This window comes from Rissa tridactyla, chromosome 7 (assembly GCF_028500815.1).
Source record: "Rissa tridactyla isolate bRisTri1 chromosome 7, bRisTri1.patW.cur.20221130, whole genome shotgun sequence".
Taxonomy (NCBI): Eukaryota; Metazoa; Chordata; class Aves; order Charadriiformes; family Laridae; genus Rissa; species Rissa tridactyla.
Window position 1 is genome coordinate 16864169 of NC_071472.1, and position 25750 is coordinate 16889918.

The 25750-nt window shown below is 41.0% G+C and overlaps 1 protein-coding gene across 9 annotated transcripts in view; it reads left to right on the forward strand.

Moving 5' to 3' along the window:
- SMARCAL1 (SWI/SNF related, matrix associated, actin dependent regulator of chromatin, subfamily a like 1) overlaps positions 1 to 25750 on the forward strand; it is a 43718-nt gene that overhangs the window by 8312 nt on the left and 9656 nt on the right. For 8 of the 9 annotated variants that reach the window (XM_054208217.1, XM_054208220.1, XM_054208223.1 and 5 more), the window contains 7 exons: positions 2409 to 2589; positions 3558 to 3708; positions 6619 to 6777; positions 8565 to 8630; positions 16460 to 16600; positions 22291 to 22509; positions 23324 to 23394. In XM_054208217.1, the coding sequence (XP_054064192.1) occupies positions 2409 to 2589; positions 3558 to 3708; positions 6619 to 6777; positions 8565 to 8630; positions 16460 to 16600; positions 22291 to 22509; positions 23324 to 23394 (988 nt within the window). The remainder of the gene's footprint in view (positions 1 to 2408; positions 2590 to 3557; positions 3709 to 6618; positions 6778 to 8564; positions 8631 to 16459; positions 16601 to 22290; positions 22510 to 23323; positions 23395 to 25750) is intronic. The other variant, XM_054208221.1, reaches the window with a different exon arrangement.

Below are 25750 nucleotides of genomic sequence, written 5' to 3' on the forward strand. Positions count from 1 at the left end.
AAAGTGTGACTGTTTCAGAGCTGAAATGCTGTTGTTCAGAGTACTTTTTCTCCAGCATGGGCTCCTGCTTCCATAGAATACCGAAGCATGTTTAATAATTGAGTATCTGCATGCTCCTGTGATGCGTGTCCTAATAACATTAGTAATGGTTGTAGGGCTGCAAGCCAGGTTGTGGAGCCTTGTAGGAATGCCAGGTCATGAAAACAAGTGAGTGTGTCTTGGGGGAGACTTAGGAAACTCCAGGATTGTGACGTTGACAGGCCCTGATTTGAATGAGAGCTGATGATCTCTCTGTTTGCTAAAGGGCCTTTTCTACGTGCAAAGGGCCTGATCCTGTAGCGCATTCTAGGCAGTCTGAGCAAACACATCATTTCCCAGTCTGTCCCTCTCGGCCACACTAGCTTGCCGTTGTATACATCACATGATGTGTACTCTGTATTCAGAATTGCACAGATTTAAGGAAAGCAAAAAAACATTTCTCTGCATATGTTCTTGCAGAGTGTAATTTGTGAGGGCATTTGAGGCTCCTAGCACGTGCCTTTTTGAGGAACAGCATTTGTTTTGTGCCTGTGCATTTACCTATGACAAAATAAAAAAAAAAAAGAAGGAAATTTTAAAAGGCTGGTTGCCATTTGCAGTAGAGATATCTGTTAGCTGGGAACTGTTTGTAGAGGTTAATGTCTCTTTGCTTAGTTGCTCAGTCATCTTTATAGAAAGGTCACTTCAGTAAAAAATGTCTGTTGGATGAATCATCCTGGTGGCAGATATATCTTAATCACTCTCCCAGCTCATGTACGGAACAATAGCAACAGAATTATCAGTGAGCAAATTGTAGCAATTATGCTAACACACAGCTCAGTCTGTGAGTGTAATAACAAGCTTGTGCTGTACTTCGGGTGGAGAGGGTTCCTGCTATTGAAGAAGTATAAATTAAACTGGAGAGTTTAAAAAGTTTGGTCATTGCCCAACCACAAATGGAAATCTTTTCATATGTATATTTCTTGGAATTGCTTTCCCCCTTCATATGGCAGGGGTCCATCCCGCTGCTTTCCTCTTGGAGATAACTGAAATGAAAATACCTAACTGGATTCTAAAGGTGCATATACTGCTGGTATAGTGAGTTCTTATTTCAGTTTGCGTAGCTCTGGTTATTGTTGCAAACAGAGTTGTTTTATGTCTTCCTGACTTCATATACAAACCAACCACTAAATAAAAAAAAAAGATGCTTCCTGCACTAAAGGATCTGTGCACGTGCATTGGTGTTCCTAGTGTAGAGGTGTCTTTTGTTTCTCAGTCAGTGGTCAAAGACTGATTACTAAACATGTTTTCCTGGTCCCAGCTCACTGCATGTCTTAAACTGGTTATTTGTTTTCATAGAAACTTACTGTTCGACTAAAAAGAAATACTTTTATATTTTTGGGATGAGATAGAGAGGCTACCAGAGCGGACTGAAATAAGGTGTTCTAGGAGGAGAAATTGCCCTGATGCTTTGCTTGTTGTGATGCATGGGTTGAAAAAATGAAGGCTTCAATATCTTTGCATAATGGGGGCTGGGGATTCTTTTAGTTTGACTGTGAAGGTTTTATTCCGCAGATAAAGTTGAGAGGCTTCATGGGTGAAACAACAGTAGTGGTGAGGGACTCAAGTGGCTGCCTGTGGGCTGGTTCTGGCCTACAAGCTACTTCTGTCCAGGAGAACACCAGTGGACACCAGCTGAACAGGGAGTTGCTGTTGGTACCTTATCCCCGAAGGATGTCTGTCAGAGTGCTGCTGATGGTTGTACAAGAGCAGTTTCTCTGAGTCTTGAGGTGCTTCCTGTTTTCTTATCCAAACATGGTAAAGGAGGGGTGATAAACTGGAGACAGAGCCAAACTTGTGTGAATTTGGGGAACAGGAGGAGAAGAGATTTTTTCAAAGCTGAAGATGCATCATCTTCTTTAGGTAACTACGTCTCGGGTCACTACTGATCACCCAGGGATGGTGGAGGTGCTTAATGCAGAATCCCAAGGTCAAGATAAAGATGCCCCTGCCTTCTAGGCTTCAGGAGCTCTTTTGTTCAAATCCATACTTTTATTTCTGAGTAAAGTGTGCCCTAAGCTGCCCTCAGTGTGAATAATCCAGCTCCAGCTGTATTAGTAGCAATCATCTCTGAATGATGGCATCAGACTTTCAGTTTTTTATAACCAAGTCTAAATACAAGGGGAGGAGATGTGATTCATCATCTGGTTCTGAAATAGACTTCAGGGAAGAGGCCAGGGCAACACCTGTGCATGATGCAGTGCTTTCTTGAGCTGTTTCTGGATAGGAAATAATATTGTTGATGAGGTTGAGGGTTATGCCCTGACATTCATAATGTAAATTGTGTGTGTGTTGCCCCTTCTAATAATAAACTGCTCTGTTCTTTGCAGTGGAAGTGTTACAGCGCCTTGTGTCAGTCGAAGTGGAGCCACTGCCTGAGGCAGTAATAAAAACCTTTGCAGCTCAAATACAGAGATCTACATCAGAGACAGACATTCCTGATGCTGACCTTTCAGTAGTGGACTCTGAAATTGTGACGAGCCTCATGCCCTTTCAGCGGGAAGGTGTGAAGTATGTCCTTTTTGCATGCTGTTTAAGAGCTAGTCCTTGCCTAGGATTGTGTACTTCATATTGGTTCCCAGGCTGCATTCTCTTCCATGGAGGGTTCCATGTTTCTCCAGAGTCTTGGGCTGTTACTCTCTGGCACACTGGGCTCTTGGTTGTTTGCTATGGTACGATTTGTTTTGTTGCTGGGGGCTTTTGGGGTTTTTGTTTGATTTTGGGTTTTTTGAGTGACACATCTATTCTGTTTCTAGCTAGAATTCTTCATCATGAGTCAGGAGGAAAGTAGCATTTTGCTAGTCTCATAAAATTGTTCAAATGATACATCTCTGATCTCTGTCTTGTGATTCAGTATGTGCCTAATTGTCATATGATGTTTTTTTTTTTTTATTTTGTAAGGCCATTTTTTTTCCCAAGTGCATCTCTTTTGTTGCTGTTGTTTTTTAATTATTAACTACACATGGGAAAGTGCCAGGAAATAGGACCCAGGCCCTGAAATATTTAAAATGACTAATTATATGTAGAGATAAACTTTTAAATGTCCCTGTCTCCGTCATGTGTGATCATTAGTTGTAGACTTCGAGATGCAATCCAGGAAAGCCTCTACTTACTGGTGTTGAAGTGGCATTGTTATTAATAATATTTTCTTAGCCAGGATGAACTCTGGGACAGAATGTGACTAATACAATGGAAAAAATAATTGTAAGGTCTTGAGACTACTCCTCATATGAAATCAAAGTCTTTAAGGACTGCGCTGAACCGCTCTGTTCAGGAGCTTCTAATCTTTGAGAGATTTGTGGGAGTTGCTCACTCGTGTTGAGACTAAGGGAGAAGATCCAGGGTTACTGAAGAACCCAGATCACTTCCAGGTGATCCACATTATAGGCTTGGTGATGAGTTGTGCTCATCTTGGGTGCCAGGACAGATAGTAAGCCATTTCTTGACTCTTACTTATTTTCCCTCTCTATTTTCCCCAGTTTTGCAATTTCAAGAAATGGACGTTTACTTCTGGCGGATGACATGGGCTTGGGCAAGACCCTTCAGGCAATCTGCATTGCTGCATATTACCGAAAGGAATGGCCCTTACTGGTGGTGACACCTTCTTCTGTGAGGTTTACATGGGCAGAGGTACTGTGAGCTTACGTGTGTGCAGGTGGCCAGTAGTGGGCACATGTGATGGTTATGCTGTGTTACACTGTGTACAAGTTAAAATTTTGAAAAAGGTGTATATTAAGGGGAACAAACTAAAATTTGACTCATTTATAAACTTGATGGGGGGAAATTGCTTGACATGGACTGTATGATGTATGCCTGTTTTCTTTTATTGGTAGATTTTGTGTTCAAGGGCAGGCTGGATGAGGCTTTGAGCATCCTGGTCTAGTGGGAGGTGTCCCTGCCCAGGGCAGGGCGGTTGGAACTAGATGATCTTTAAGGTCCCTTCCAACCCCAACCATTCTGTGATTCTGTGATTTTCTTTTTGTGATCCAGATGATATGTTGGAAAGAGAGAGATCTAGAGAAAGTATCTCCTCTGGACCTCTGATAACTTTGTTCCTGCAAGTCAGCTGGCTCCAAGGGGGCGTTTTAGTCATCAGCATCAAAGACAACAGTTGCATTCAAGCAATTGTCTGTTGTATTCAAGCCCTTCATAGCAGTATTTGCCAGACCCTTGGCTGGAATAGAATCCCAGATGCTTGGATTCTCCACTCTGTTCTAGAGGTCCTATTACCATCATCATTAAGTGCCTGTCATAATAGGTCTTTTTGGCCTGTCCACTGGATCCTGCTGACTGCTTTGAGTCCTTTATTAACGTTGATCAGAAGCCCAAGAAAGCTTGTATGGTTGGGAAATGTATCTTGAAATAAATCACTGTCATGGCTTGTACACTGAGGCTGTTGGGTTGCCATAGGCTAGTGAAATGTTCACTGCGGGAGAAAAAGGTGAGCCAGAGCTTTTAGGTCAGTGATTTCATGCCTGAGCAGAAGAGGGTGGGAATTCAGCTTTCCCTGGAGTGTTTCATTGATAAGAAGTGTATTGATTGGGAGTTGCTGGTTTTGTGCTGTAACCAGATTGTTAGAGCATCTCGGCGTGTGTTTTCATGCCCGGTAGTGCAACAGATGTTGGGCAACAAGAAAAGAGAATTGTTTACTGAGCAAGGAAGTGACTATGATCATGTTTGATATTTCAAAGTCCTGTAGTTCTCTGGATTAACACCTAACCTGAAACCATGGCTTCTGTAGGATGCCTACTGGGAATGATTTGGGGCCTGGTTTCCTGACGTACTGGGCACCTGCAGCTAAACTCTTAAATCCTGCTTCAAGAGATTTAAGCAATATAAGGTGTTTTGTTTCTTTGAGTGCTTGATTTCCTCTTCCTTCCCCTACTGCTGACTCCCCAGGAGGCTGTTGTGGGAAATGTTTTGTTAGGACAGTTGCTTTAGAATGATCTGTGTTGCTTTGTGGGTATGTGAAGGATGCAGGTCTAAGAAAAATGTCACAGGAAGTGGAAGAAGGTGGAGTTTATTATGGTCTGTAATCTACTCAGTTCATTCTTGCACAGATGTGTTTTACTGTAATGGCAGAAGCTTTTGTGGTGTCTCTGGAGCTGAATTGCCAGAAATTGTCTTCATCTCAGAGTTGTTGGTGTTTTGTTTTGGCTTTCTGAGCTCAGGCCACTGAGTGCCTTTATATTCCAAGTGCCATAGGAAGCCAGCAGGAAGATGTGAGGTACTCTTGGGTGAGAAGTACTGCAGCCACGCGCCTTTTTAAGTTTCAATGCTGAATTACATAATTAACGGTCAGGGCAGTGTCAAAGCACTTTTGTGGACAAAGGTCAGCATCAAGTGAGAACTACAGAGTCACTTTCATGGTGTGAATTAGTTATGTGCCCTTTATAAAAGGAGAGGGCAGTACAGCTAGAAGCTTCCAGATACTTTCCCACTGCTGCCACCTTTGTCTAAGTTTTGGCTTAGCATCAGCCACGTATTTATATTTTAAATATTGTCTGCATGTTGGCCCATTTTGGTTGTGGTAGCTACTGTAAGTGGTGAAGGATAGTTCATTGTTAAGTTTTCCACATACTGAGAAATGTGAGAAGCTCACATTTAACTCCTCAGGCTGCTGCATGCGGTTCCTGAACAGAGGAGAGGAATGGCACTTGGGGTTTTTCCACAAGTGAAGGGCCTAGAGACAGAGATGCCGTTTCTCATCAGTGCTCCTATGGATACCTACAGATCCTGATTGCTAAAGCCCAGCCAGTTCTCTGCAGAGCAACATCAGCAGAACTCAAATATTGCAGAGAGGTTGGTGTCACTGGGGACAGAATTACAAGGGAAATGGTGGGTGCTCAGTAGCTAACAGATGGGTTTGGGGGAGGATATCTTGCTCTGGTGTGTGAAGCATTTCAAGAGGTTGATTTGAATGACTATCACCACATGTATTTCAGCTGCTGTCATAGAGCAGCTGGTGTATTGTCAACTTGATCTTTTAATTTTGTTTGTTTGTTTGGGGTATTTTTTTGTAGACTTCTTAAGAAGGAGAGGTAGTGGAAGAGTTTTTGTTGATCTGGCTGAGTTGTACTTCATCCTCACTGTGGAGTAAATATTGCTATAGTGAGAGATGTTTACTGCTTAGAAGCCTGTGTTTCACAGCCTGAGGTTTCCTGTTGAGTGGGAAAACAATTTCCCTGTCAGTAGTGGCCACTGCATTCTCTGGCTCTGAGTGTAGCAGGTAACGTTGTCAGGAGTTGGTTTTTTTTTTTTTCAGGTAGAAGCAAGAATAGAGCATATTTGAGCCTTCCTAGCCCTGGAAGGTAGATTTGGCCTTACAGCCTGAGTTCTGTTCTTGATCTTCCCATTACTAGGGTTGTTGCTGAGGGAAGGCTGCTTACCCTTATTGTGCTCCCAGATGATGTCTAATGGCGGGGAGGTGGGGGTTGCTCCATGTTCTAAGCATTCACAAGGATGCTCTGAGAAGTGCTTTAGGATCCTGACAAGGACATAAGCACCATAATGCAATTAATTGCTTTCTTCTTCCTCCAGGCATTTCACAGGTGGCTTCCATCCTTGTGTCCAGGTAGTACCAATGTCATAGTGACTGGCAAAGATAATCTAATGGCAGGCTTGATCAACATCGTCAGCTTTGACCTCCTCAGCAAGATGGACAAGCAACTTAAGAGCACTTTCCAAGTAGTTATTATTGTAAGTGGTACGCTTAAACTTTGAAGTTAATTGTATGCTGCAAATGGGGTAGCTTTTGTGTTGTATAGCAGAGAAGTGTGAAGTGGGCCTTATTTAGGACTGAAACTATCTTGCAATTGTGGTTGCAATCACTGCTCTCTTCGTGAGTAGACACAGGAGGTTTCTCTGAAACCTTTTGAGATAACTAGTAGAGTTTATTTCCCTTTTGATTCCTAAGGCTGTGTTTTCTCTTTTACTGGTTATGGTGCCTCTCTGGTTTCATTATGGTTGGGCATGTCCTCTCCTGGAGAGCAGAGTGTTTAATATGATGTGTCAATACAGTAGTCTTGGAATTCTATCTTTTTAAGGGGATTGGACTTCAGGGTGATGTTAGTGTTTATCCAGTAGACTAGATAACCTCTCAACATGAAGTATGTGGGTAAAGCATCAAAAAATCTCCCTTTGCTTGTGTTCCACTGACAATCTCTGTTAAGTGTTCTTTGATCATTTGTATAATTTCTCTTGTAAATTGTTTTGAAATCCATTTTTTAACCTTTTACAGAGCCATGGTAAAAGGCAGTTTCCTAGATTTCAGTTACTAAAAATTCAAAACATCTAGTGTTTGAAATCCACCTTCTATCAATAGACTAAATGTGTCTGCATAGCTTACTATGGGTATTTGATGTTCTCAGTCTAATTTTCAGCACACATGCACTTTTCCTTAAGATCATGACAATTGGATCATAATAATGCTTTTGTGTCTCAGCGTCAGATGGGAATGTGGGAATAGATGGAGTTCTTTGGAGACCAAACTACTCATGGAGGAACTGATGTCTTTCATTTTTATTTTTTTTTTTCCCCTGCCCCCTCTCTGACAAGACATTCTGTCAGGGTGGAAATGCAGATTGTTACTTTTGTATGCTGGTGCTTGGAGTTAAGGGACTTGGGCTCCAGGGCTACTGCCCTGGAACCTTTTACCAGGCCTGAGCTGGCAGGTGTTCTTTCTGTGTGTGTATATGTTCAAATTTGGGCCCTGTATATGTTTTTATTGATGAGAGTAGTCCTACTGAGTGCTGAGCTTCCCTGCTTTTTCTTCCAGTCTTCTTTTGATGGCTGGGATCATTAATGTAGCTTATGTGTTAATCAGGAGGGAGAAGGCTGTGCCTGAGAGGCTAAGCAGTTGTATTGTCTTTGCACGCATGGTTGCTTGCTCATCAACACATGGAAAGATGAGAATGTACCCTTGGAGGGCAACGATTACTTTTTGTGTCTAAGTTCTGCCTTGCTACAGCAGTAGGAATGACGCCTGTTTGGGGGTGATACCAAACAGGTATCCACCTGGTGAGCCCTATCAGCAGAACAGTTGGATCCTAATTAGATTTCTTTTTTCCTGGTCGTTTTCATTAACCCCTTATTTAGGGAAGTGGTACTGTATATGCCTCCTACGTTTGCTGCATTTAAAAGACACATAGGGGCAAATGAGTATCAGTGGTGGACATAATGTTCCTCTTTCTCATTCCCTCTCCAGCCCTCTCTACTCACTTGTTTGCGGTCATTTGAGATTCATTGCTTTAAGGTTTGATTTCTGTTCCATTTGCTTGCAGCTGCAGGTTTGAATGTAGGAAGCCTGTTACTCTCTGTGCTGCCTTTTCATTTAGAATTTGATGTGACTATCCCAATGCTTGAAGCATCCTCTGGGATGATAGGCTTGTAATATTAGATAGCTGAGAATACTGGGATTTGTTCCGTAGCCTGCAGTTGGACTATGGATCAGAACTGTCTTCACTTTCATGGTTGTTTTCTTTCAGGATGAATCTCATTTCCTAAAGAACATAAAAACTGCACGATGCCGAGCTGCCATGCCTCTACTCAAGGTATGTATGCTGGGTGTCAAACCTCCAGCAGCTCAGATCAGGCTCACAAAGTAGTGTTGCTCCATTACCAGGTTTAGGAGCCAGCAGCTGAATTCTGATGTTGTGTAAGTGGAAATCCTGGTAATGTTGTAGATCCAAGAGCAAAAATTTTTCTCTGGCTTAGCCGCTTGTTTCCATACAAATGTTAGATGGTAAGACCTAACAAAAGAACTTCAGAAGCTCCCTTGATCTAATTGTGGTACTGCCACTGATGAGTTTTGATATTCCCTTTTTCCCATCACCATGAAACTTATGGAATGTATTCAGGGAGAGTAGAAAGAATATAGTAGTGTCAGTGTAGCTTGTTTAATGGAGATAATCATTATCAGTTACTTCTTGACACACAAATCGCTGCTGTATATCAAAATTACATTACTGAGGTCCCCTCCTTCGCTTTGGTTTTGGACTCTACTTTCTTACTGCAAGCTTCCAGTGTATTTGTGTGACTGGGGTTCAGGAGCACTCCTGTTGGCTCAATGTAGAGAACTAGTAGGAAATGCAGAATATGAGGTTAGCAAGACAAGTGGCCCACAGAAGGGAGGCAGTATTCAAGTATGCCGTAACAGGAGAGATGTAAACTTTAATATCCTGGGATCAAAGAATCAAACTCTCCCTGGTAGCCTCTAGCAGATTAAAGTAACGAGTAGTATCTAGACACTGCAGAGCCTGCACATTAGAACAAGGTAATTGCAGTTCCTCTTCCTCTTCAGCAATTACCATCAAGTGTGTATAAAGAGAAGATTTGATCTGTGATGGCTTTATAGCAACCGACTTTTATATGCAGGTTTCTTAATGGGAAGCCGAAAGTAGTTGTCCTTGAATAACTTCATTGTTCTCTTTAAAGGCCTGACTCTTGTCCTCTCTTGGCTTTCGAAGTACTTCATGCTTTTAATGTTTGGAAACTAAGTAGGAGGTCCAATTTTATGAGCAGTTTGAAGTACAATAATTAGGGTGTATGTCTGAAAATGGTGGAAAATAACAAATTTACCTCATTGCAAATGCTCAAAAAGCGGTCTCATCTTTTCCTACTTGTAGCTTTGTCAGGATCAGCTTGTCAAAATTATTTGCAGGCTACAAGATAGGAGAGTGAAAGATGGTAGCTGCTAAGTGGAGGTTAATTGCCTGTATGCACTTACTGAGAATTTACAGTTTTATACTGTCACATCACTGGTCTTAGAGAATTGAGACCTGGTGCTTCTGAAACTGAATTTCAGTCTTCTGAAAGCATTAAGAGTTTCATGTTCATATCACGCATTATCTCACCTGCAAAGAGCATACAGTACCAGATTTGTCATGTTAGATGTTCGGGTAACTTTTATTCTCCTGCTTGCTGACTGTAACTTCTAAAGTGAGTATTTGCTGTAATAGCCACTCTTCTGCCCTCTTTGCTTCACAACATGGGTGTTTTGCTCTAAAACTAGCCCCTGTGGCAGCTTTGTCTTCAACTACTAGTGAGTGATGCTGTGTTCACTACTGGCACAGCACGTTACAGCAATGCTTTCGTATTTGAAAGAACTGCAAAATATGAGGAGTTTTCATCACTTGAATACTGTTTTAAGAACTATACTGTGTCATCTTTGTAGTAAATAGTTAATGGGGTAAAAATGGGAGTAATTCTAATATTTTACACGATACTTTGAGATTATTGAATAAGAGGTATTGATAAACATGCTGCTGAGGATAATATTCTTCCTCTTGCCTTCTTTGTATTGAAAGGACTAGAGCAATACTGGGGCTCTGAGAAGAGACCAAAAAAAGCTGTATCCATAGGCAAGCCCTTCATAGGTGCACTGCTTCTAGCACCTTGGTCCCTACATTAAGGTCACAGTGTGAAGCCATGCCACTGATGTAACCAGAGCCCCTGGAGCCAACTCGTGCCTTGTCTACCTTCTAAGCATTGCCACTTCTATCTGTTTTTAGTGTTGTACTACTTTAAACTTCCTGAAATTGCCCGAGTTGCTTATATTTCTTACAAGGTTCCCAAATTCCTAAAGCGTTAAAGCTTAGCCTTGAACTGGCTTTCGGGGACAGAAAAGGGGGGGAAAAAAAAACACCTAAGAAATGTGATCCTTGGTCCGTATGTGCTACAAAGATTTATGAGTCCATAATGACACTGGACAGATCTAAGTTAAAACGTTTCTGAGCCTGAAATGTTTCTGTCACTTCCATCTGTACTTAATGGATTCTTTTTATCTTGATAGAATCTCCTCTTGTGACTCCTCCATTTGAATAATAAGTAAAATATAAAAATTGTTGCGAGTGTTTAGACAGAACTGCACAATAATCAGATTAAATCAATATGTTCATAAGAAAGATGACTTACCTTGGATATTAATTTTGAATCTGCCTTCTTAGACAGCCAAGCTGAATCTCCACCTCTGAAATATTTAACCTGTGGTTACAGCATTTAAAGCGTCATTTTAGTTTTAATATCTGACATTGACCGGTTTTCAAAATCGAGTGGTATTTCTAGCCACTCAGTAATAACCTTTTCCTGCTCTCTTGTATATGTTGCAGAGCAAGTGTGGTACGGAATTGTCAAACAGAACCATGTATTAAACATGTGGCCTAAGTTTGTTGGTTGGGAACTTCTACATGTTCTTTTAATATTAAAAACCCACAAACTCTGTGTGTGTGTGTGCAGTATCCAGTGTGTGTAGTACTCGGTATCTTTTTGACATACTTAGGTGCTACCCTGACACAGATTTAGGAAAGTTTTGCTTGGGACAGTGGGAAGTGCGACCAGAAAAACTTTTTAGTGCACTGTTATAACGGCTGGATATATGCAATGACCATGCTGGTAGCTTGCTCCAGGCTGTCATTAGTTTAGAGTAAGTATATAGACATATTGTGCCCAGTTTATTGTTATTGGACAAAACTTTGAGAGGAATTTACAATTACACAAACAATAAGATGGGGTGAGCTGAAATAGCAGCAGCAAAACGTTTAGGCCAGATTTATTCCCTTCACTTGTACATGGGGGAGAATGCTTCATCCGCCTACGTGGAACCAGGTGGCAGAGTTTGTACACAGTCTGTGTGCATCCCTGCAAAATTAGGGAGGCGGATGGATTGAAAGCCATAGTAGAAAACAGTCCTTTGATGTTTTGGCATGTGGCAAAAATACTGCTTTCAAGCTCAGCCAGCTTTCACACTGGCCAGTCTGTGCCAGCAGCTGCATGAGATCTGTCCCCAGCTTCAGCATCTCTTATGGTACTGAAGAGGGCTAGAAGTTCCTGTGTTCAAAGTGGTCCCTTTGTCTTGTTTCCATGCACATCAAAGTATTCACCCTCATCCTGTTGGGCTTTGGTTGAGTCACCATTTTCAGGCCTGGCTTGTCCCTGCCCCTAATTCAGAGCTGTGGCAATCAGTAATGGGACCTACTTGTCACCTTGCTGTTCTCTTTAGTCTCATGGGACCAAGTTCTCCTGAGTTTACCGACAACATTAGTTATTCCCTTTGCCTCTGCCCTGGATCTGCCTCCCTCAGAGGCAGAAAGTGTCATGGTGTTACGCCTTTTATAAGCATTTTGTTTTTTCCTTACAAGATTATACTGATCCAGAGACATGAGCATAAGAAAAAGGGAGTGTACATGCTACCAATATCCATAAAACAGCGAAGCCCATTTTGTTGTTTCCTCTTCATCTACACCCTTGGGAAGTTTTTCACTGATCTGTGGTGGGATCTCTTGGGGTCTGGAGTGAAAAGGATTCTGCATCCTTCGACCAGCCAAAGTGCTGCATGGTCTTTGTTCTGCTGTAATTGCATGGAGTATTGCAAGGCAGCGGAAACTGGGGAAGGTCCCAATGGAAAATGGATGAGTTTTTTGGAAGCAAGACGGTAAGTTTTTAGTGAAGAACTGGGTTAGAAAGTGAGAAATAAAAAGTATCTAATCAAAGATTCCAGTAGCATAAAATGGTCTTATTCCTGTTGTGTTCCCAATGGGCTTTGTTCCACAACGTTTGGGTAATATTACTAATGTGATTGTTCCTGTTGAGCTGCTGTTCAGGTTAATAGCGTGATGCACATACTGATGTTTGCAGGGTTAAAGGTCTTTGTTTCTATTATGGAAGTCCAAATACATTGTGTGGCTGGAATCTAATATCTTTGTGCTTGTTTTAATAAAGAGGTGCTTTAAAACAGTAGAGGGAAATAGGTCAATGCTGAAGGTAGAAGGTGAGGAGGGAACATGAAAATCTCCCTTTCCAGTGGGAAATAAATAGCAGCTGTCTTTAGGCACTACAAATCCATATGGATTGGATAAATAAGCCTTTGCTTGTTGTCTCCTGCTGAGAGAAGAAACTTCATCTTGAAATGGGAGAAGCTTGGGGCCCTCAAGGCTGCATCTTCAGATCTCCTCTTACCTTCCAGTTTCCCTGCCTTCTTGAAAGAGAGAGGTAGTGTAATTTGCTTCAGTCGTAGCTGATCATCACAATTTGATATACATTCTCTATCTAGATGTCACTTAAGAATAGGGAAAGGCATTTATATTTTTTGGAATAACCACTGCAGGATCATCTTATGAAATGCAGAGCCTTATCTCTCTTACCCAAGTACAGAAACAGACTCCTCAAAACAGCTGCAACCCTTTCTCTTTATCAAATCTTCTATTTCATCAGGTGATTATCTCTATTATATTATAGCCACTCTCAGATTTTTCGTTTCACAGGATAAGATATTCTTATGCTAAGCAGTTCAAAATGACAGAGTAAGCAAAAACTGGGGACACAAGTAATTGTACAGCCAGAGCCAGCCGCACTTACTTAAAAAAGTATGTCAGTCTTTTAGCATATGGCAGAGCTCATGCTGTGAAATTCATTTAACACAGAGACAGTCATTGTATGTTAATGAGGCTCTTTGCATGTTCAATTATTACTTTGTGGCAACTCCTCCCCTTCGAATCAGTTGGGTGCTGGGTTTTGACCTCTAAAGTAAGTGCCATTGGGGATTACCATTTCATAAATTATTCTTCAACTTTCAAAAGTGACATTTGTAAATGTTGTCACAGCTGTGGAATTCATTCTTCCTGGTGCATTGTGTGTGCACCACGTATGTTACTTGTTAAATGAGGGCTACAGAACAGGTTTCCACTAGTCAAGTTGTTGTCAGAGTTCACTTAAGCAGTCTCAAAAGAAAGCAGCTGTAAGAACAGTCACAAGGACACATGGGAGAGAGGAGTGCTTCTGGGGAAGATTAAACTTCATGCCTAAATGCTAATGAGCAGATGAAGTTAGTTCTCCTATGTGGAAACAGGTATCAATTGATTACAGATCTGGTTTTGCTAGAAAGTCCTTGCTGGTCACTTCAGTCTTATTTTCTGTGCTGTTGTTCCATATTATTCTTATAGACCTTGGAAAAAAGAGGGTAAGCTCTCACTCTTGACAGCACAAGAATTAAGCAGTGAGCCGAGACATTTCTGCAGGAGCAAATCTTTATTGGCATCTATTCAAAATGAGTTGCCACTAGAAAAGAGATGTGAATCAAAGCCATTTCTTTCATCCAGAATTTAAGTAAGCCTTCAACACTTGGAAAGTTGTCTTCCTAGGATTACTTTTTTTTTTTTTCTTCAGTTCTCTCTTGGGCTCCTTTTGTCATGGATTTTAAAAATGAAAGGGACCCTTGGGATGAGTTAGACCACCTATGTTACGCACAATTTTCTGGAATTAATTTCTTCAAGTTCTTCACGGCTCTTATGTATCTAGTGTCTTTTGGGTTTGCGTTTTTTTTTTCCCTGTTGTTTTTTACTTCTCAATTTGTTTAAAATGATTAATTATGTAAGATGTATCACACCCCTTGCTAAGTGCTTGCAGTTGTTAGATACCCTGTCTGCTCAAAATTAAGTTGTGCGTATCAAAGCAACTGCTGTACAAGTTTAGAATTCAAATAACCTGTAACTTCATAATTTTCTCTGTTGATACCTATTTAGGGATTGTTTTGACTACCAGGGAATTAGTGTTCCAACCTCATCTCAAGTAGCTCTTGGGGAGCACCCTCCAAAGAGGAGAAGTGTTGAGAATGGCGTAAAACCTTTCAAGACAGTTGGGTTTATGCTGCATTTAATATGTCCCTGGTCTGTTTTGAATGAACTTTTCTTGCTTTAGCTTGATCCAGAGTTATTTGAAGTGAGCTGTCTGTAATTGCGTGATCTCCACGTTGTCTCTTTCTTATCAGTGGCCTTCTGTTAGTCCAGGAGGAAAAAGTTTAATTTGGAGGTTTCTTGCACACGTGAGACTGGCTTATCTGGCATTTCAGCAGATTTTTTCAGGGTGGTGTCAGTTTACTCCTCAAAAGCTTCTGCAAGCTATCAGATATTGTCTAGGTTCTGCTCAGTTGTCCTCCACTGTTATCTTAATTTAAAAAACTGAACTAGTTTCTGCTTTATCACTTTGTTTCCTCATGGGATTTGATATCTTTGGCCTCTGTGACTCCTCGCTCTTTTGAGTAGCATAGGCACCTCTGTCTTGTGCAAACTAACTCTCACCTTCCAACACGTCCAAAGGCTTGACCTCTCCTCTTATTTAGTTCAATAAATATCCTGCTTTTTTACATGTTTATGGGAATTATCTGATCCTGGTGGTCACGTTTCCTTCTGATCTTTTTAGTAGGGATGGAGGGAGAAGGCAAGTCCCACCTTGATTACAACCTATATATCAATATCTGATAAAGAGTCCTGAAATTAATTTCCGGTAGCTGATCTGTGAACTCTTTTTCCACCAGATTTGGTTGGCGAGTGGATGAATCAGCTGAATAGATTTGGGTGACTGGTAGATCTCAGTGAAATGATAAAAGAATTTAATTTTCTTTTTCATTTAAATGTGAATGAGCTGTTTGTACAGATGTCACTCAAGAATCTCTTTGTTATTTTAATGAACCTGCATTAAACCATGCAGGAAACTACAAGGCATTTGTAATTTAAATACTATAGGTGAATTTACAGCAGTAGAAATTCATAGTTCTCATCTAATAATAGAATTAGATAATAATGGAGGTATGAGGGTAGAAATGCATCTTGGAGGGTTTATGTCTATAGTGTAATTTTTTTTCTCCACTTTTTGGGAGCACCTACTTTAGATACAGGTTTCCCACCCCACCTCCTTCCTGTCTCCCCTATAACACATTTTATAGTCTTACATGATTCGTATTTATTAACTCATGTTCTAGAATCCAGCCAGCTGTGCCTAGACTCACCATGGCTGTCATGTGGACATCTTCTGGTCCTGCTTCAGGCAGCTTCATCTTTCTCTCCTTGCTAGTAGAGTTTAAAAAGAAAAAAAAATGAACAAAACGTAAGAAGATCCTACTTCTCTGGATCTCTTCTGCTTTTGTGAGGAAGACAGTCTGTTTATGGCTTGCTGTGGCACATTTATTGCGAGAGAATTTATTTGGGAGGTGAGGATGTACCTGAGAGGGTGCGTCATTTTCCTGTGACATCGGATGCCAAATGAAATATTGAGCCAGGCACAAGATATTAACGTGTCTAGTGGGTAAATGCCAATTCAGAAAGTATTGTCATAAAAATTTATGTCCCCTTCCCTTACAGCATGCGGATGATGAATAATAAACAGTGTGGTTTGTCCTGCTTCCTAGAAGTTTTAAGCACTCTCCTTGAGACTGAAGCGCTGTCTTCAGGCAGTGAAGGCTGAAAGTATCTGTGGAAGGTGAAGTACTCTTCCATTTAGGGTGCTTGGACAATGGCTCTGCGATTTTCTTTCAGGACTGGGGATGACTTCTTAGCACGTTCTGCTAATACTGTAAGCTGCATGATAACGATGCTCCATTTTGCTTTCCCAGGCTGCCAGGAGAGTGATCTTGCTTTCAGGAACCCCTGCCATGTCGCGGCCCGCAGAGCTCTACACGCAGATCGCAGCTGTCCAGCCAGCCTTCTTCCCGCAGTTCCACTCCTTTGGGCTACGCTACTGTGATGCCAAGAAGGTACTTCAGTGGGGGAAGTGGCAGACTGGGACTGTGCAAACAGCTTTTTTTTTTTTATTATGGTTTTTTGTTTTTTCGTTTGGTTTTTTGTTTTTTCGTTTGGTTTTTTGTTTTTTCGTTTGGTTTTTTGTTTTTTCGTTTGGTTTTTTGTTTTTTCGTTTGGTTTTTTGTTTTTTCGTTTGGTTTTTTGTTTTTTCGTTTGGTTTTTTGTTTTTTCGTTTGGTTTTTTTTTTGTTTTTTGCAAAATGTGGAGTCTTTTTCTTTCCTTCGTTCTGTCTGATATTACATCTTTTTGGAGAAAGTCTCACTGCAGAGTAACATTTGAAAGCACTCAATCTGAGAAGCTCTAGGTGCTGCAGTGGTGGGCCTGAGACATGGAGGCAGTAATGCTTCCTGAAAGCCATGGAAGTAAAAAGCTTTAAAAAAAAAAAAATGGCCATAGCTGGGGAAATGAGCCTATTCTAAGAAGTACTTGCCCCCAGAGTGTTTTAAATGGTCAGAGTAACTGTGGGGCCTTTAAGCAGCTGCAGATTTGGGCTAACTGATTAAAAAAAACCCCCAAAAACAGTTTCTAGTGGGCTTTAGTGACTGTTTAGCAAAGTAAGGCCTTAGTTGCTTGGGATTTTGAATTTTATATCTCCAGGTAAGTGAAAAATGACTTATAGTCTGTCTTTGTATTCCACCCTCTTAATTCAGGAAATGAATGTGGTTCTCAGCATATCTTGAAAATAAATTAACTTCTCTTATCTCTGCCAGCTGTTCAGCGGTTGTTTCAGCAGTCATTGAGTCCCACCACTGCAAGATCTTGGCTTTGTGGGAAGCCAGTATTTGCAGCCATGATGGCACGTGTCTGCCTTGCTCTCAGTGTACGGGCAGTTTAGCTGTGCGTGGATTTGCCATCTCTAGGGTGGCTGTGTGTGTTGGAACACACACTGCCAAGAGAAGAGCTTTTTCTGCTGCCTGTTGTACAAAGAGGCTCTAGGATCTTCTGTGTTGGTTGCATAGACATGAAAAGAGGAACCAAAGTTCCCCCAAGTTCTGATTTGGAACAAGAGCCCTCTAATTTGGCTTGCCCTCCAGTTCCTCCAGGACAAGCATGGAGCAGTTAGCATGTGGCACAGAACGGCTTGGCAGTGTGAGCACGGACCTGTAGTGCATGAACTTGCTTGCTCTGCTTTGTTCTTGAGCATCCATTTCACTTCTTGTGCCTCGTTTTCTGTGAGATTGGGCAATAACTTTCAGCAGAGTGGTTGGAAACACCAAATGACCATTTCAGTGCTCAAAAATATGTACAGAAGAACCAAATGTCATCAGTGTATGCCATAAAAATAGTTATAGCTATTTGTAGGGATTTCGTGTTTGTTTTCTTTTCTCTGTTTAGAGTAGCTAACATATGCCAAGTTTCCATCAAGATGATTCATATTGCAGTCTCGTGTAAGTCCCCTTTTTCCTAGGTCTGAATGCCCCCTTTATTTTCATTGCTAGTGTAGTGCTGTTCCGTGTACGTCCAAATGTGCAAGCTAGATGAGCAATTCATTGGCTTTGATACTCATATGCTGCTGCCATTGACTAAATAAGGTCATTTAGCATGCAGAATCACGGATCCAGAACCTGAGTTCTAGAAGATGACAGCACTCATGTTAGCAAAGCACCGCTTTTCTGGCAGAGGATAAACTTATTGTTTCTCCATCCACAGTAGGAATCATATGGAGGGAGAGGGCCATGTCTTCTCCTGAGCTTCATTATCTTTGTTGAATGATTCCTGTCTGAGCAGTGTCCAGAATGCTTCCTAGAGGGAAATTAAGAGATGTAGTTTAATCTCATTGTTTTTCTGCAGTAAAAAGGAAAGTTGAATTGCAACATGTGAATCTAAATAGGTTTGGAGTTTCATAAACCCTTTGAGGGTGAAGTTCTGCATGACTAGCTGTTGCTTCGATTACGAGACATGAAACTCAGGTAAGATGTTGAACTGGATAAAAGAAATAAAATTGTTTTGCGCGATCCAGGTTGTAACAGTGTATTCTGTGTAAATGAGTTTTCAACCTACAATGAAACTCAGCATGGAGGTCACAGTCTGCATCAGCTTCCCTTCAAAACTTCTGCAGGGTTTCTAGTACAATTTTGTTTCTCTGTTTGACCTGCCTCTACTAGACAGTAGAACATTACTGGTCTTCTCAGTGCTCTCCTGGGACATTTTGCTACAGTTAATGTCAGTAAATGATAGAGTGAGCCTAGAAAGAATCTGGTTATTTAGAGCAGAAGTCGGGCTGCTGGAAATGAAGAGATGTGGATAGTATTAGAGGCAAAAATGGGACTGCTGAATATTGGGTTGCTATAGATCCACTCAGCAATGAGTAAATTAAAAGGTGTTTTGATGATTGTAGTTGTTCCCTCGTGACCGTAGTATGTCCCTCATGTTCCTTTTAGCAGCTCTAACCTGAGACTGTGTTAGGAGTTACATCCTCTCTGAAGAACTGTTGTGGCACTTCTGCTGTCATTACTTAAATAGGTTCTTCTTTCTGTCCTAAAGTGGCAGTGTTATGAGTGGGGATGCAATTGCTCAGAAACAGAGAGGTTTTGCAAGGCTTTTGGAGATCTGTCAGGATGAAAGGAGCTATGTAAAAATGTTTTGGTATTAATAATAAATCTGATTGCATTATAAGATAAAAGAAAAATTGACAAACCTGAACCATTCCATTTAAAACTAAAACCTGACTAGTTGCTGTTTGAAGATAATAGATTTTATAACAGAAAATTGCAAATCCCTGGCAGATGTGATTAGAAAAGATATGAAATAAAAGTTTATCATTTTGTAATTCAACCTCCCAGCATCTGTACTCTTAAAAATGCAGCAAGTGAAATGTCACCTGCTTATTTACAAAATATCTCAAGTCTGTTTCCCAAAATACATGCTGTGAATTCATTTTTCAAACTGGGTGAAGTTGGCAAATATTAAATAATTTCTATCTGAGCACATGCTCTGAATTTGTAAGAGTTTGGCAGCTTCTGCTAGCACTGTAATAAGTTTACTGACTCATGTAAGATGCTGTAACGCTTTGGTAAGAAAATCACAGTTGGAAGCATTTGTTCTGGAATTATATGGATCAAAGCCAGATGTGTATTTTGGCAAAATAAATGTCCCGCTTTTTTCTCTCTTCTTTTCCACAATAGGATATACCAAATTATGTTTTAATAATCATCTTTTTTATCACTAGCTAGGTGCAGTACAGAACTAGCATGCTTCCTTGTTTGCGCAAATTGTTCCAGCAACAGTCACCATAAAAGAAATACAGTAAGCCGAACGTACTGTAGGATTCTGCCCATATATGCTTTTTAATATGACAGTAGATGGTATATTGGCTCTGTTTGTTCCTTGTTCTTTCAGTTATGATGATGTTACTTTTCTGAAATGGATGCGGACACAAAACATACGTATTATTTGCTTGTTACAGAAGTGGAAAGTGGGAAAAACATGGGCTGCAGGAGTAGAATGAGGTAGCCTGAGGGGAGTGTCCAGGCCCCATAGAAGTCTTGTGCAGCAGCCTGGTCAGTGTTGGTCCCTGCTACTTACTTATCAGTGCACTGAGCAGCGTGGGCAGAGGGTTTATGAGGCTGGGTGCTGCACCAGGTGGCTCCTCCGTATTCTGTAGAGCCACTCTGCTGGGTCCACAGAGCCTGAAGAAATGCAGCGAGGTCAGCTTTCCTGCAGCGTGCCCAAAGATAATAAACTCAGCTAGACTTGAGACAGCTTTTCACAGGCCTGAGGGATGTATCTGCATTGCATTCCTGGTTTCAGGGAAGCAGAGCAGTAATACCCATGTTGCTTTTGGAGGGCTTGGCTTAGATCCAGGTGGGTTTATTAACTCTGGCTGTATACCACTGTGCTGTTGTCAGAGCCAAAGTTTTAACTCTAGAAGATCCAAACTGGCTTTGTGTCTAGGGTTTGAATTGTTTCCTGCCTTAATGAACCAAATATAGATAATCAGATAATACCATAATTATGTAGGAATAGAATAAGTCAAAGGGGTTTTAATGGTGGCCCTAAGTTCCAGAATCCAAAGTCAGTTAAAGGTTCGTATCAGCACAACATGGCAACAGAATTGCGGGTTGTCCTGTTATGTCTCAACCTGAAGTAGGAATTTTCACTTCCAGATATCAGAGAGGTCTTAATTGCCCATAAGCTGTTTGATTCCTCCTCTTTCTGTCTTATAGCGTGTTCTCATCCCTGTTCCAGCAAAGCACCATCCCTTACTACAGTCAGTAACGTGATTGACCTCATGGCCTGTATGATTTATTTTTTGTCTCATGCATTCCACAGGAGGATGGAGGGCACAGTGAATACTTCAGAACTTTTTCCTATTTTACTTCTATTTCTGTGTTGCAGCAGGTTTCTCTTCGGGAAGGCACATAAAAGATATATAGATTTTTAAGGTTAAATCCATTTTAGCAATTAATGTGGTGCAATGAGAGTGGAGTAGCAGATCAAAGAGGTTGTGAGGCTCTTTGTGAGGCTACTCACATCTCCATTATATGCATTTTAGGAGGCTGTATGTGTACATATGTAGGGGGTTACTTTGGGTTGTTGTTCCAGGACCGTAGGTTGTATTTTGGGTTTTTTTTGGTGACATTGCCAGTAAGACTTGTAATTAGAGCTGTGAGGAAGATTTCTCCTCTCCCTTCCCTGGTTTTCGGTATTACTGTAGTTGTATTTCATATATTTATCTGTGAAACTTCAGCAGAAAGGTATCTCTTTATCCTTTACTTCAGCATAAAAACCTTATTGGTCTCCTCTCCAAAAGAAAGATGTTTCTTTTAAGGAATGTACCAATTTTGATGCCACTGTTTGTCAGCTTAGTTGTTCTTTCCCGGAAAACAAATGATAGGCCATAGGGTTACTAGTAGGAGAAGTGATGAGCTGAGATTAATAGTCTGCACACAAGATCTTGGAGGATAGCGCAGGTTCAGAAGCCAGTGCTTCAAGGAGGAGTAAATGAAGGGTTTGCTCAGAGGAGTTTTCAAGTGATGATGCTTTGAAGAGACAATGCTTGAAGTGATTTATTTTGGGCCACAATTTCTTTATGGTTTGCTTGAGTCTGAGCCAAGCATGGTAGTGGCAGAAACAGAGTATGTCAGGAAGCAGATCGAGAGACAGGTCACAGTGAAAAACAGGCAATTTTGACCTAGCATTTACTAGGCATGTCAGACAAGTGTAACGTCTCTGGGAACGCATTTGGGTTAAGGATGTTTGTCCTCATGCTGTTAAAGAAGGTTTTTGTGTCTCTCTCTGCTTAAAGCTGAGGGAAATGCGCGTGCACAGAACTGCAGTGAGTTCTGTCAGCCTGCCCAAAGCTGTAAGTGGAGAGCAGCACAGGAGCACAGCACCTTGCTGCGTGAGGGTGAATACCAGGGCACGCTGCTGTGGTAGGAATCCCTACCTTTCTGCATAGTCCTTTTCCCTGCACCTCCTTGAGCACTTCTAGGTAGGAAAAAGGGAAGTTTATAAGTAACCTTCTCATGTTGGGTGAATTAGTTTGTACACTTCTGTCTTACTGCCATTTTTGTCAAATCTCTCTTTCTGCTGACCGTTAAGTTCTTGCCTTGTCCACTTTCCCTGGAAGTTTCTTCTACTCTTGGATTGCCTGCAGACCAGTCTTTTGTAAGTTTGACGCTGATAACTGCTTTTTTCCCAGATGCCGTGGGGTTGGGACTACTCTGGATCATCCAACTTAACGGAACTGAAAATTTTGCTGAAAGAGTCCATCATGATACGACGTCTGAAATCGGATGTGCTTTCCCAGCTCCCAGCAAAGCAACGCAAAATGATTGTGGTGGCTCCTGAAGGCATTAGTGCAAAGACCAAAGCTGTCTTGGCAAATGAAGCAAAGAAGATGGCTAAAGGATATGACAGTGTAAGTCAGAAACTATTTTCATGACGAGCCACTGGTATTTCAGGTACCTTTATTAAAAAAACATCAGTGGAAAAACAGTACCCTGAGTTCCCAGGAAGGTCAGAGCCACACCTCACGTGAAGGCGCAGTGGAAGGCTATTGAAGGCACAGTTTTAAATGAATGTGCAACACAATTGAAACAGCTCAGCTTGGTTTTTTTCCTTTTGATTTATGTGGTCTACTTTGTCCCTTTGCGTGAAATATCATTTCCTCTCTCTTTTTTCCTCTCTTGTTAGTCCTTTCTAATTGTCTTTCATACCTCCTGCCTGTGTACTTACTCCTCTGTCTTGCATTGTAATCCCATTCACCCTACAAACACAGCCTTGCTGAAGCTGCGTTGTGAACACAGCGGTACCCAAAAACACGAGGAATGTATTTTTACTTTTTTGTTTGTTTTTCTTGTGCGGATGGCAAATGCGTGTTCTAGGCTCTTAGGTTGCTAATACCATTCTGTAAGAATTTAGGAGTTTTTTCTTGCCATTTTAGTTGGGGAATGCTTTCTTAACAAAAACTGTTTGTGATATGCGTGTCATCCAACTTGTGGGAGTTGAGTAGGAGGTAGGAAGGGAGGTGTCAGAAATAGGAGTGTGAGTATCTGCTGTGCCCAGTGGCAAGTAGGAGACTTTCCCCTCCAGTCCCCTTTTGTTGTGCATTTTTAGGCTGATTTTTTTCCTAGTAAAGTTTTTATTGGCAGCCTCAGACATCCCAGATCTGTAAAGCAAGAAGGAGAAAAGGCATTTCTGAGACTTATGCTTATTTATCTTTCTCTTTGCAGAAACAACACGAGAGGGAAGCTCTTCTCCTCTTCTACAACAGAACAGCAGAAGCTAAAATCCATTCAGTTGTGTAAGCTGCATGTCATTACTTCATTCTTGCCTTTTTCCGCTGTGTTTTTCCGCTGAGAACAGGAAAATGGTACCTTAGAGATAACAGTGCAGGGACATGAAGTGTAGCCTCAAGCCAGCTTAGGAAAAATTTATTTTAATTACAATGCACTAAACATTTTCTTCTCTCAGAGTTTGTAGGCTGAGTAAGTCTTCTCATTTCATTCCAGATATGGATCTAAACTGTTTTTTGAACCATCTAAAATTACTTGGTGTTTGGGACTGGGATCAAGTTCCCTGGTCTGGACCCTATTTCAATTTAAGGAAGAGGGGAGTAATGAAACTAGAAGTATCAACAGAATTTGAGAAAACAAACGCTGCAGTCCTGCTGCAGCAGGAACCCTGAGCCAAAAAGCTTATGAGATGGACTGAGCTTCAGTTTACAGCATGCTCTAAGGATGTCACAGCCCCTACTGAAGTTCTTGGCTTTTCCACAGAGCTCACATGGGACCTCAGTAACAAAGTTTTCAGAATCACAGAAACTTCAGAGTTGGAAGGGACCTCTAGAGATCATCTAGTCCAACTCCCCTGCTAAAGCAGGATTGCCTAGAGCACATTCCTCAGGACTGCATCCAGGCGAGTCTTGAAAATCTCCAGAGAAGGGGACTCCACAACCTCCCTGGGCAGCCTGTTTCAGTGCTCTGTCACCCTCACTGTAAAGAAGTTTTTCCATGTATTTGAACGTGTATTTGATTTTCTATCATAGGTGTGCTTTTAACTCTTGTCTTCCCTAGGAATAATTTCCTTTTGTGACTTTCTATGCCCTTTCATCCTTAGCCTTTTTTTGGGTCTGCAAAGGAGTTGCTTTAGGTCATATACCACGCCTTTTTAATAAGTAGTATGCTAATAACATGAAAACAGTTTATTTTTCCACAGCCCTTTGAATGTAAGGACCAGCTGATGTGTGCTGTGTGATTTCGCAGTCTCAGACCTTGCTGCAGTGTCTGCCTGTTTGGCACAGAACTGTACTTCAGAGTCCCAGTGCTCGTTTCTGTAGAAGAGTTTCTTCCTTTTTTTTTGTTAGTGAACAGTTAGAAGTTTCTTCCTTTTATATTCAGTTAGTTGCAAGCGTGAACTGAATATAAAACCATGAAGTGCTCTTTACTTGACTCTCTGGTAGGAACTAGTCCTTTTTATTGTCAGGGGTTTAGTAGCATTTAAAATACCACTTATTATAAGCTGCTAATGTACAGTACCATCTAGCTAATGGTACTGTCCTATGATCATCAGCACCTCCCATGTCTTACCCTTGATGACAGTGGCTTCCATTGCTTCCATTGAAGTGACTAGCCGTTTGTTAAATGCAATATGGGAATGAGATATAAAATAATTGTCATGTGTTGGTGCCTGCATGCTACACTTGAATGATCACTTTGATATTTGTTTTGCTTTAAAATCCAGCAATCCCTCTTTTCTCCCACATTTCTTTGTTAAATGATGTTCTCACATAATAAGGATCTGAACATCATGAACCCTGGGATCTGTCTGCAAAGCACTGATACATCTTAATATAGCGCTGGAAATCCCGCTTGGTGTTTTCTCACAGTTGCTGCTGACCTAAGCTGTGTTGTATTTAGCAGAGAATTTGGTATTCCTGATCTTCACAACTTTGTTATTCGAAAGAAAGGATGACATTTGTATCATCTGTTCTGATAGCTGTTGCTGTACTTAGTTACAAATGTTAGGTTTTTAGGTGTTTTTCAGGCTCCAGTTGTATCACAAGATAGTACGTAGAAATGGGTTCTATAGCTCAGCTATTAGTCCATGGAAAAAGCCAGATGTTTTCATTTAATTAACACTGTTTAACTGCATTTTAAAGGAGTCCTGTTATCTCTCATTGGTCATTAGCCTATATGCGTATGGATAATTCCTAGAAATAGCTGATGTTATTTAGATTGTTAAGCTGTAGTAAATGGTAAGTGTGAACCATTCCAAAAAAAGCTACCTTTAGGATATTCTGATCCATGGGTTGAGAGACCTTTTCTTCTAAAATAAAAGCAATGGTAAGTATACATAGAAAGGATAATTATATACAGATTAGCTTAGTGTATTGTGATTGTGCAAAAGTTAAAAATACAGAAAGGTGAACGAGGTTGTCACGTAAGTGTAAATGACTTCCAGTTGATTGGTCTGGGATGTCATGTTTCGAGTAGGATCTAACAAATTGATTGATATACAAGTATAAATGTAGGCAGCTGTCCAGCTGTGTTGAAGAAAAATGAGTGGATTTTCTTGCAATGTCTTTTTTAATCTGTAGGAGGCTTGACTTGCTACTTGCATTTTACTGCAGCTTTTTTATGCTAGCTTATTTCCTGGTT